The 12124-nt window shown below is 45.0% G+C and overlaps 1 protein-coding gene across 1 annotated transcript in view; it reads left to right on the top strand.

Moving 5' to 3' along the window:
* Positions 1 to 1220: 1220 nt before the first annotated feature.
* Positions 1221 to 12124, top strand: part of Acsbg1 (acyl-CoA synthetase bubblegum family member 1) — a 54419-nt gene continuing 43515 nt past the window's right edge. The window contains exon 1 of the mRNA XM_051197494.1: positions 1221 to 1480. Within this exon, the coding sequence (XP_051053451.1) occupies positions 1236 to 1480 (245 nt within the window). The 5' untranslated portion in view covers positions 1221 to 1235. The remainder of the gene's footprint in view (positions 1481 to 12124) is intronic.

Below are 12124 nucleotides of genomic sequence, written 5' to 3'. Positions count from 1 at the left end.
GGGTCAGACTCCCGAAATGTGAACCAGCCTGCCTAACTAAGTCATGCTGAGCCAGGTTCCCTTACTTCTAATTCATTTCTCTGCCACCTGAAGAGCTTGTGGGGACCCCACCCCCACCCATGAATCCAGATCCACAGCCTGGTACTAAACCTGTTCTTTTTTCTCCTTCTTGTCTGTGTTTTAGATGCTAGCCAAAAGCCTAAATAGACTTTCTTTATCATTCACTGTTCCTCTGACCCTCATACCTAACTTAAACTTGACTTCCAGCTCCCTTCTTTGGCAGGTTTTTGTTTTGTTTTGGTTTGGTTTGGTTTTTTTGTTTGTTTGTTTGTTTGTTTTCCCACCTGTCATGTTGTTTGTCTCTCAAATTATAATAAAATCATTCTCAGGCTTCTTTCTGTGTCTGGTCCTTAATTCTCTTATTAACGGAACTACAGACCTGCAAAGGGGGCCTGATTTCCCCAATAACAATAGCAACCCTTGCTCAAACCTCCTGTACACAATTTGCACCGAGTTAAATTTTGTCTTCCCCAAATTAATTTCCACCCAGAGCTTCAGAGACGGGCCTTGTTTGGAAATGGGGTTTACGAAGGTGTAATCAGCTACGATGAACCTGTTTGGGATTGTGATGTGTCTGATACGTGGTGCTCTTACACGAAAACAGGCATAGACAGAGGGGAAGATGGCCATGGGAAAGTAGAGGGGTTACAGAGGCCGCGTCTCAACTGTGTTTAGGTGTCCCTAATGATCACATTTTGGGGCCCCCTTTCATTCCTACTTTAGTACAGATGCTTCTATGAGCCATATAGTATTTCCCCCTATTGGTAGTTCCGCTTTCCTACCCTCCCCCAGGGATCTCCTGTAGTGTCCAGTACAGGATGTGGAGCCACGCGGGTCCAGACAAACCCTCTTGGGTTGCATTCATCTGTTCAAACTGAGGCTGTAGAACGGACATTGGGACTAGCAGCCATCTCCGGCTCAGGATTTGTGCTGGGAACCCCCTTTGCTCCAAAGTGTTTAAAGACAGTGAGGAGGTTTTCTGGGGGCCTAGAAGTCCTGAGCCTATTGGCTAGACCTTCTGGGAGAACCGGGGTCAATTTGCATAAAAATGAAGGCGGGCTTCATTGAAATTCTCCTCATCTTGAGCACAGTGAAACCAGGAAGAAAAGGAAAGTTTTCGTCCCGAGCAACTTCACTGCCTAGGAACATTCTGGGCTTCTGAAAATAGAGAGGACATGGGGCCCTCTGGGTCACTCCAGGCACCGCCCACCTCTGCCCCATGCCCGCCCCCGCTGCCCACTCAAGGCCAGCCTCTCACTGTGGGAGACCGAGCTGTCTTTGGTGAATGCCCACAGCAGATGCCACGCAGTTCCGAAGCAGGATACTGCGGTGTGTCCAGGGACTCCAACATGCCTGACAGCAGAGATGCTCAGCAGCAGGGTGCCAACGTGGGGACCACCCAAGACAACTCCCAAACCAGGTGAGTCCAAGTCAGGTGTCAGCACATGGAGCTTGGGGCTGACTTCATTTTGCTGTAGGAACGTACAAGCGGCTTCTTTCTGAGCCTTGATTTCTTTACCTGATCTCTGTGATGGAAAAGGAATGGGATAGGGACATTTGTCCTTTGATGTGCCATTTAATGTGTCTGCTCCTCTGGTGGCCTTAAGAGGTTCGATTGAAGAATGAGTCACACTGCTATTAAGAAAGAAGGATTCAGTCAACAGACATGTTCCTCTGTTTCCCTGGGGCTTGGGGTGGAGTGGTGCATGGCATATAGGATCAATAACTGGTAAGTTCAGAAAAGTGCCCATGACCCCAGCTCCAGCCTGCTGTATGACCTTGGCAAGTCCCTGGACTTTGCTGACTGTACATGAGCAGTAGCTGAAATTGTTCCAAGGCAACTGATTTAAAAGGACTGCATCTGTGCCCCATGAAGGAGTAAGAAACAGAACCTAGAATAGTAGAAGGCAGGGGCTCAGGAACAGCAGGGTGCTAAGTGGCTGGATTGTATACAGGGTTGGTCAAGGCTAAGTGCCAAGGTCTGAGCCCTTGGTACAGAACCTGCAAGGGTTTGAGAACATGACCACTATCCTCAAAAGGGCTGTGCAGAAAGAAAGGAGGACCTGTTAATCTGTCCCACGAAGTCCTCTGAGCAAACTCTCCAGGGGTGGGCGGCTGTTCACCTGTACCCAATATCCCTCCCCCTTGTAGGAGATGCAAGGGTAGGGAAACAGCTGTGGCCCTGGTCATGGGCTGTTGGCACAAAAAGACCCTGGAGGCTCTGGGTACTATCTCTCATGGCTAACAGGCCATCCCAGGTGATGCTCACAGATGCCCGAGAAGCCCAGACCTCTAAAATTAAGTCCCCTGTTCTACTAACTGAGAGCCTGAGTAGGGTCAGTAGCCCCAATGTTTGCTGAAGTCCATGTGTCAGGTCCATGTTGACAGGGACTTGGCCACTAGGAAGGAAGCTGAGCATCCGAGCTGATAGGCCCTGGGTCTGTTTCACTGACAATACTGTGGTGGCAAAGCCCGGAGGCTCCCCAACCTGGGCAGGGAAGGGCTCTGTTATGGGAAGGAGCATAGGATCAGGGCCCTGTAGGACAGACAAGGACTGGAGTCAGGGTTGGGATGTCAGTTCCAGCACCTTCTCATTGAGCAACTTTGGGTGAGTTGTTGGCCCTCTCTGAGTCTCAGGGTCTCCCTCAGTGCAATTGAAGATGAACAGCCTGACCTCTCTTGACCTTGATCATGTATGATGATGTCTCCAGGGCTGCAGGCTCACACACCACAGGCACCCAGAGCAAACCCCAGGGCATCTTGGTAGTAGGCTGCAAAGCTCATGGCTTGGACTCTGGTCAAGCTCTACTCCTGACTTACCCTGTAACCAAAGCAAGACATACCCTCTCTGAGTCTCAGTTTCCCCACCTGTCTGACAGTTGAATGTACCTCAGCAGCCTTGCAGTGTAGCTGCAAGGAGAGACCATTGAGCCTTTATTGGAGTCACCAAAGCACCACATTTGTGCTCCTGGGGTAGGGGTGGTTCCAGAAATTTCCCATAAACCGAGAGACAGACCCCTGCTTCCTCTCTCCTCCCTCATGCTGCAGAGGGTTGGCTGGTGGTGGAGTGACAGACATTGGGCAGCCAAGGGGTGCCTAGAACTGGTGTACCTCTTGAGACTGAAGCCTTACTGAGCATTCCCTGAGCCATTAGGCCTTAGTCATGTCAAGTCTCAGGTCCAGGAGAAACACCTCAATGGAAGAAGTTTCCAAAGGAACCTGGGAGGAGGACAGTTGGCCTCAGGTTTGAAAGGCTAAGGGTCCCAGGATGGTAGCAGGAGCAGTATGCTTGTGCAGAAGTAGCCATCAGACCACCAGGCAGGGGCCAGGCTAACTTATGGGTCTGGGAAGTCTGATGTGCTTTATTTGTGATAAACAGGTCTAGGACAGCCAGAGAGGAGCAGGAAACAGATCACTGCATCCCTTCATCATTTGAAGGCTCCAGAGCCACTCATAGTGGGTGGCAGTCTGTGGGAAGAAAGGAATGAATCTGATGATGGCCACAAAGGGACTGGATATAAGGTAGCCGGGGGAAGTGAGGCAGAGAATTGGTCCATAGAATTGATGGCTCCAAACTGCCCACACTCACTCTGAGTTGCCTGCTACTGTCTTAGCTCTGCTGGGCAGAAGCCAGACGTGGAGAGGACCCGCCTGAGAGCCCATGATGGAAGATAGTCCAGGAGGCTGCAGCAAGCTAGCAAGAAAAGCTGTCCTCACAGATAAAGCTTGTCAAGGATGGCAGGGAGGGGTCACTCTATCTCAGGGGCGTGCTAGTCTAAGTGAAACAACTAGAGTAGAATGTTACCGAAGGTATGAGCGTCCTTGGCATTGGGAACACACAGAGCCTTCCAGTTCTGATGTTTTTTCCTGTGACTCCCACTGTTCACTTTGTGTCTGGTCTTCCTTTCCTTTGATATCTCTATTGTTTTCCTCTGGTTTATAATATACCCATTCACTCAAAATTACTTATTGTTGAATCTTCAGGAATTGCCCTAAACACTAGAGAGTATTATAGACCACAAAGCAAGTCTCCACCTTAAGGAATTTACATACCAACCAAGAAGACAGACATTAATAAATAATTGTGTAATGAGCCATTAAACTGTGAGTTTGATGGTAGGTACCAAAAAAGAATTTTAAACTTCAAAAATAAATAAATAATGCTGATGTGTGTGGGTTGGGGGGGGTGTCAGTGGTAGGTACTACTTTGGCTTTCATGAGGACATGGGTTCTGTTCCCAGTGGAAAGGGAGACAGGGGTGTGTGGCTGGTGAGATGACTCCGAAAAGTTGTCTGTCATCAAGCCTAACAATTTGAGTTCAGTCCCCAGAACCCAAGAGAACCAACTACTGCAAGTTGCCCACTGCCCTCCTCATGCTCATCCCCCAAACACACAAATAAAAAATTTTAATGTATAAAAGAAAAGAAAGGAAAAATATTCAGGATCAGAGAATTATGCATTTTAAATGGAAAAAAAGTCAACTGTTACGCTATATTTATTTTACCTTAATAACAATGAGTTTTGATGTTGGTAATTAAAAAAAAATAGAGGTGACATAATAGACTTTGTCTTGGGGACTAAAGGAGAATTTAAACCTGAGACCTGAAAGGTAAGCAGTTTCATAGGGGGAAGAGCTCTACAGAAAGGGTAGGAAGGACCTTGGGGTTCAAGGCCAATGGGAACATGGCAGAGTTGGGGACTACAATGACCACAGAAAGTCAAGGTGGTAATGCCAAGAGTCCCCAAAGGGCAGTACCTGTCTGGGAATTCAGAGTCTCTGAGGCAAACTAAGCCTGGTCCCAGATATATGAAATCCAATCTGATGTCTTCAGACTAACCAAGGCCAGCTCTGGGTCCTTGCCGGGTTGTTGGTTGTTAGCCAGGAGCAGCAGAGGCCAAGCTGGCTCAAAGTCAGGGGCTGGGACCGAAGTTAATCACTGTGTCCCCAGGCAAGCTCTTTTAAATGACTGACTGATGCCCTTCCAGGAGGATGGGTTCTGTCACTACACCCACACAGAATCAATCTACTCTATTGAATACCTCCAGGAAAGTAGAATTTCTTACTTAATTTAAGGATCTCTGGAGAGGACAGCGGTGATGGGAGAGTTCTGTTTCATACCCAGCCCTTCAAGAGACCCCTGTGGTGTGGAGAGAATGGAAGGGCCAGACAATGAGGGGAGACTGTGGAATGCTATCTTCTACGAATTAAGTGACTGTCATACTCATGAACTAAAAGCAGCTGGGATTACCTGCACAAGCCTGGAACCATCAACATTCAGTCACAGATGAGGGAGGGGGTCATGGGGCCTGGCCCCTCCTCCAGGTATTATTGGCAGCCGATGGCTCTTGTGGAAGTGGAAGAGGTTGTCTTTAGTGGTACAGCCACCATGTCCATGTATGCAGCCCTGACTAAACTCAGTGGGTCATAAAACACAATTCCTGATAGTATGGGGCTGGAGAGATGGCTCAGTGATTAAGGGCACATCTGTTCTTGCAGAGGTTCAAGGCTCAGTTCCCTACACCCAGTGTAACTCCAGCTTCTGGCCACCTCAGGCACTGGCATGCATGTACCCTACCCCAAAATACACATAATTAAAAATAATAAACACAAACCTTTAAAAATGTTAGTAGGAGGGGCACTTGTTGAGAAGAGAGACTTGGGGCAAGGGATGGGGATAAGATAGGGTAGATGGTGACTGTGACCAGAATGTATTTTGTGTGTGTATGACATGCCAAGGAATAAATTAATTAAAAATTAACAATTAAATTAATTAATAAAAGAAAAGGCAGTCTCCTGGATCCCTTGTTGTGGCTCTTGACAGAGGACAACGTGTATGGAAAATGCTTAAGAACAGGGCTTGCTTAGTGCTGGGAAAGTATAAATCACAGAAGAGACACCTGGACCTCGCTCCCCAAAATCTCACTTGCAGAGTGTCCATCTGAGGAGCTGAGTAGGGAGGTGGAGTCTTACCAATGGGGGCAAACGTTGCTTACAGTGAAACATACTGACTTACAGCGTGATGACTTCAGTGTGCACACCACATGATCAATAGCCCAACTGGAATATAGGAAATATTCCTTATTCCTGGAAAAGTCCTTCATGTCCACCCATTGCTCTAGCCGTTCTTGAACACCATTTGTGCAAGCCAACACACATGGAATGGAATGCATACTTCTGTGCCTGGCTCTTGTCATACCTTATGCCTGAGATGTCATCCATGTCATTAAGTGTCCCAGTAGTACTTTCCTTGCATTGTCAGGCATATTTTTGCTTCTTTGTATGTATGCCACAATGTATTCTTTATTCTGCCAAAGGTCATTTGAGTTTCTTGTTTTGTTTGGTATATGTCACACATACCACCACCATCCTGAACTCTGCCACCTCCTTCAGAACGTGTGATTGTATGTAGAGTCCTCTTGGTAATACAAGATACTCTTCCTATCCAGCAGTCCTTAATCACGTCCACACCCCACCCACCAGTAAAGTCATATTTACAAGTTGCCAGTGATAAGATGTGGATAATTTGGGAGACATTTTCAATTACTATGCTGGCATTGTCTGGAGAACTTAGTTCTTTGCCACTGATCCTCTCTATGAGCTACTTGAGTGTCTCCACATTTGGTGGCTGGTCATCGGGGCTGCTAGGGATGTCTGAGAATCATCATTCACATGTCTGGAGCCTGTGCTGAGAAAACTCAATGTGCTGAGAAGTGGCCCTCTGGTCACTTTAGCATATGTATTTCTATGTGTCTCCCCTGAATGATGTCACCATCATGCCTTCCATGGTCCAGTCAGGGGTCCAAAATGACCTGCTTTGAAAGAGTTAGGTAGAAACTACTGTTGCTTTTTTGACCTAGTCTTGGAAGCTAGGCACTTCCCTGCAATGTTTGTTAGAAGCCAACAATGGGCTAGCGCTTATTAAGGGGTGCGGGTGGGATTAATTAGATATCACCTACTAACAGAAGCAGTGTTAAGAATTTGCAGGATGGCCAGGCAAGGTGGCATACTCTTGCAATTCCAACGCTCAGGACAATGAGGCATGCAGATGGAGTTCAAGCCAGGCTGGGCTACCCCATGGAGATCCAATCTCAACAAAGAATTTGCAGACGTGATGTCAACCTATTACAGCAGTTTTTGTGACAAATCCTCACATCTTTCATTTGCAGAAGAATGTTGTCCTTTTACCTTCTAAAACTGAAGAGGATTCTGGTTTGAATCCAAGCATTGGCTACAGCCTTACTGCCATCTCTGATCTCTGTGGAGTCACTTCTGTTTGCCCCCCTCCTTTTTTTTTTTTTTTTTTTTTTTTTTTTTTGGTGTCCTTTCCCCCCAACCCTCCATTGTTTTTTAAAATACTGTCTTTGCCCCTTGTTTATGTTTCCTTGTTTCAAGGCGTTTGACCATGAAGGGTTTAAGTGTCATTTTAATTTTCTTTTTGTTAAAATTCAGCTGAGCCCCAGTGACATGAATGTTCTAGACTTTCTTATGTAATTTATAGGTTAATATTTTTTTTTTTACCAAACTTAAAAAAAAAAACAGATACAGTTTCTTCAAATATCTCTCTCTACCCTGTCCCCCCTTTCTTCTTCTCAGAAATCCCAGAAAACATATGCATGTTAGAACATTAAATGTGTATGCATTATAAGTGTATGTTAAAGCATATATTAGGTTGCTATGAATCTTTTATTTTTAAAAATATTATGGCTTCACTGAGATACAGTCACATACATAAAATTTACTTGTTTAAAGTGTACAATTTGTTTGGTGGTATATTCAAAGGGATATGTAACCATAACCACAATGGATTTTAGAATATTGTCTTCACCTGCACCCATCAGCCCTTTGATGCAGTTAATCTGAGGAAACTACTAATTAGTCTGTGCAGAGACAATCCATTGAAACAAGGTGATGTATGACCTATTGCGGCTAACCACTTTCATTTAGCATTAATGTTTTAATGACTCAGTCATGATGTTGCATGTATTAGTGTCTCCTTCTGTTTGTGTGTCTGTGCATGTAGGGTGTTGAGATGGGGTCTCACTGTGCCACCCAGGCTGGTCTTGAACTCAAAGCAGTTCTCTTACCACAGCCTCCCAAATGCCAGATTAAAGGTGTGGCAGTTTGTTTCATTTCTTTTATGCCTAAATAATATTCCTTTATATGTCACAACTTGTTTACCCCTTCATCCATTGATAGGCACTTAGGTGTTGTAATTATCAGGCTATTCTGAATATCCATGTCCAAGTTTGGATGTCAACATCTATTTTCATTTCTCCTTGGTATATAACAATAAAAGAACTGCTGAGTCAGATACATAACCTTTTAAAATTTTATTTTCGTATTTGAGACAGGGTGTCACTGTGTACCCTTGGCTAGCCTAGACTTTTCAGTGTAGACTAGGCTGTCCTCGAACTCAGAGATCTGCCTGCCTCAACCTCCCAGGTTTGGGGGTTAAAGGAGTGCACCCCTTACCCAGCTCAACACATAACCTTTTGCAAAGTGGAAGAAGCCATCCTCTGAGAAGTTGCAAGGGCTCCAGCATTGCCATTCCTTTGCTCTGAGCAGTTGCAAGGGTTCTAGCATGACCATACTTTTGCCAACTCCCTTCACCTCATTGATTACAGCAACCCTGGCAGGTGTAAGTTGTTACTTCATCTAGCTTTGATTTGTGTTTCCTGATGGCTGGCTGAGTATGTTGAGTAACACTTAAAGAGCCTTTTATCTTCTTCATAGAGATGTCTTTTCAAATCTCCTTTGTCTATTATTCTTTATTGAGGGGTGAGAACTCTTTACATGTTCTAAACACAAGTCTCTTTATCACATATCTGATTTGAAAATATTTCCTCTAATTTTCTGGGTTAACTTTTCATGTTCTCAATCATGTCCCTTGAAGCTCAGATAGTTTTAATTTGGATTATACCCAACTTACCTGGCTTTGGTTTTTTTGTTTTGATTTTTTTTTTTTTTTTTTTTTTTTTTTTTTTTTTTGAGACAGGGTTTGTCTGTGTAGCTTGTACACCAGGCTGGCCTCAAACTCACGGAGATCTGCCTGCCTCTGCCTCCCAAGTGCTGGGAGTAAAAGCGTGCACCACCACTGCCCAACTCAACTTATCTGTTTTTCTTTTGTTTGTATTTTTGGTACAGTGTGCAAGAAATCTTACCTAATTCACAGTTGTAAGATTTCCTTCTTCCAATGTTTTTACAGCTTTAGCTTTTGCAGTAAGCAACTGAATGCACATTGAATTAGATCAAATACTTTATATTAGTTTGCTCTATTTTGAGTTAATGTTTTGTGGCTGGCAGGGAATGGGCTTTGCCTTCATCCTTCCTCAGTCACCTCCGCTTGCTGGAAAGACCCTTATTTCTCTGTTGGGTTGTCTTCTCAACTAGGTGAAAATCAGTTCACTGTAAATTCACAAGAAACTTGAACTAATTACTGCACTGCACTTGTCCATATGTCTACCCTTGTTCTAGTGCCTCATCATTTGGATTATAGTAGATATTCAATATGCTTTGGAATCAGCAAATGTGAAGTTTCCAACTTTGTCCTATTCTGGGTCTTGAGTTTTCTTTTTGGAAGCATTATTTATTGTTGTTGTTGTTGTTGTTAAATTTGTGTGGGTGGATAGCTTGACTGTGTGTGTGTCTGTATACCAGGTGTGTGCCTGGTGCGCATGGAGGTCAAAGAGAGCATTGGATCTCCTGGAACTGGAGCTACAGTTGTGAGCTACCATGTGGATGCCGGGAATTGAACTCGGTTCTTTGGAAGAACAGTCAGTTCTCCTAACTGTTGAGCCCTGTCTCCAGCTCCTGGGTCTTTTCAATGTTTGCAAGGACACCATCTGGGATTTTTATGAGATTATATTGATCTGTGGTCAATTTGGCCAATATTAAATCAATCTCTCTCTTTCTTCCCTTACCTCTCCCCCCTCTTTTCTGTTTCCTTTTATTTGCTTTGGAGCAGGGGCTCCTATGTATCCCAGGCTGGCCTCTCCATCCTGCCAAAGTTCAAGTGCTGGACTTCAGGTCTATGCCATCATGAAGGCTCCAATAATGTTTTCTCTCTCCTCAGGCATCTTTTTAATCAGTTCTTCAACTTACCTCAGTAATATTTTGTCATATCCAGTTTAAAATTCTTTCCTCTCTTTTCCTTGGATTGAATACTTTCTATTACTTGTCTTCAAGTTTGCTAACACTTCTTTTCAATCTACCCTGGGGTCTGGTGACCCTTTAACTTCAGAGGTTGTACTTGTCATACATTTCTTGTTCTGTGGAGACTTCCTCCCTGAGGGCTAGAGGGAGGGCTCAATCAGTGAAGAGCTTGCTATGCAAGTGAGTGTCCAGCACCCATGTAAATCTGGGAGGATGTGGCTGGTAGTCCTCTTGTCATCCTCGCTTTGGGGAGGCAGAAAAAGGGAATCCTGTGACAAACTAGCTTGCTAGACCCAACAAATTGGTGAGATCAGGATTCAAGTGAGAGACCCTGGCTCAATGACTAAGGTAGAGTGTGACCGGAGAAGATACCCAATATCAATCTCTGATCTCCACATGCACCCACATAAGCATGTACCCACATACATCCCAGTACACACATGCATATACCCATTGAATAGGACAAAACATATATACAGCATACATATACCCAGATAGACTGGCTGACTGACAAACACAAAGACAGACAGACAGACTCTCTCTCTCTCTCTCTCTCTCTCTCTCTCTCTCTCACACACACACACACACACACACACACACACACACACACACACACACACAAAGGATGGTGACTACTTTTTCCCTCTTTAATTCTCCAACTTGCCTTAATAACTGCTGTAAAGTCCTGGTATCTTCATTTCCATAACTGTGCCATATCAGGGTTTGTTGCTGTTATTGCCTTTCCCCCTTGATCATGCATAGTTTTAGATGTCTAGTCATTCTTGGCTGAATGGTCAATATTATGAATTGGGCATTGAGAGGAATGAAACTATGTTAGTTTGGAGGATTTACAAACATAAACATATTAAACCAGTTACTTAGCCACGATATCTGCTGTTCTGGGTCAGTTGTTTCTAGGAAATTTCATGTTGCTAGAATGGGCTTGGGGGCTTCATAGAGCTGGGGCTGAGGGAAGCTTAAGGCAGAGATTACCCAGCATGCACAAGTGATTTATTCAACCTTATTCTATTCTCAACACCAGAAAACAAAATAAAAATTTGACAACAAAAACATGAACTCTGGAGTCTGCTCACCTGGGTCCCTGCTGTCCCCAATGCTGGCTGTGTGACCTTTGGCAGTTTACTTCATCTCATTGCACTTCTGCTTCCTCATAAAATGGGAGTCACATTTAGTCAAGACAGCTAAAAGAGCAAGTACTGTTCAGTAACTGGAACATTATCTGGTATATTCCGGTGCCTCAGAAATTCTACAGTTAGATTCCCTGCTGCGGCTCAGTGACGCCCCAACCACCTCACAGCAGAGCCCCCAGATTGTGGTTGTGTTTCTCTTCTTTGGCTGGTGTGTCCCCCAGGACAGGGGCCAGCATCAGCTGGCTGGACTGATCGAAGGCTTCCCTCTATAGTGAGGATCTCCTGGAGAAACAGCAGTGTGTTTCCCTCCCCACATCTCCCTGGGAGAGAAGCAGAGACCCCTCTTAGACCAGAGCTGGTATTTACAGCCCCCCACATAGCCCAGTTGTTTTCTGTAGATAGGGTAGCTGAGGCTCCGTGGGGAAAAAGAGCACAGAGACACAGTGCAGCACTTCAAATAAATGGCAGTCAGTGTTTTTCAAGTCATTTTGGGGCTAGAAGTCTGTCAGCTTTGAGCTTCACACTGCCTCCCCTGTATCTGTCAGTAATGGCTCAGCAGCTGAGGCATTTGCAGCCAAGACTGAAAAACCTAAGTTTGATCCCTTGAGCCCACATAGTAGAACCAGAGAACCAATACCTGAAAACATTCAAATCAACTCTTGTTCTCTGACTCCCACATGTATGTACACATGTCCATACACACACACACACACACACACACACAGAGAGAGAGAGAGAGAGAGAGAGAGAGAGAGAGAGA

This window comes from Phodopus roborovskii, unplaced genomic scaffold, assembly GCF_943737965.1.
Source record: "Phodopus roborovskii unplaced genomic scaffold, PHOROB, whole genome shotgun sequence".
In the NCBI taxonomy this organism is placed as follows: Eukaryota; Metazoa; Chordata; class Mammalia; order Rodentia; family Cricetidae; genus Phodopus; species Phodopus roborovskii.
This window is presented reverse-complemented; position numbering and strand designations above follow the sequence as displayed.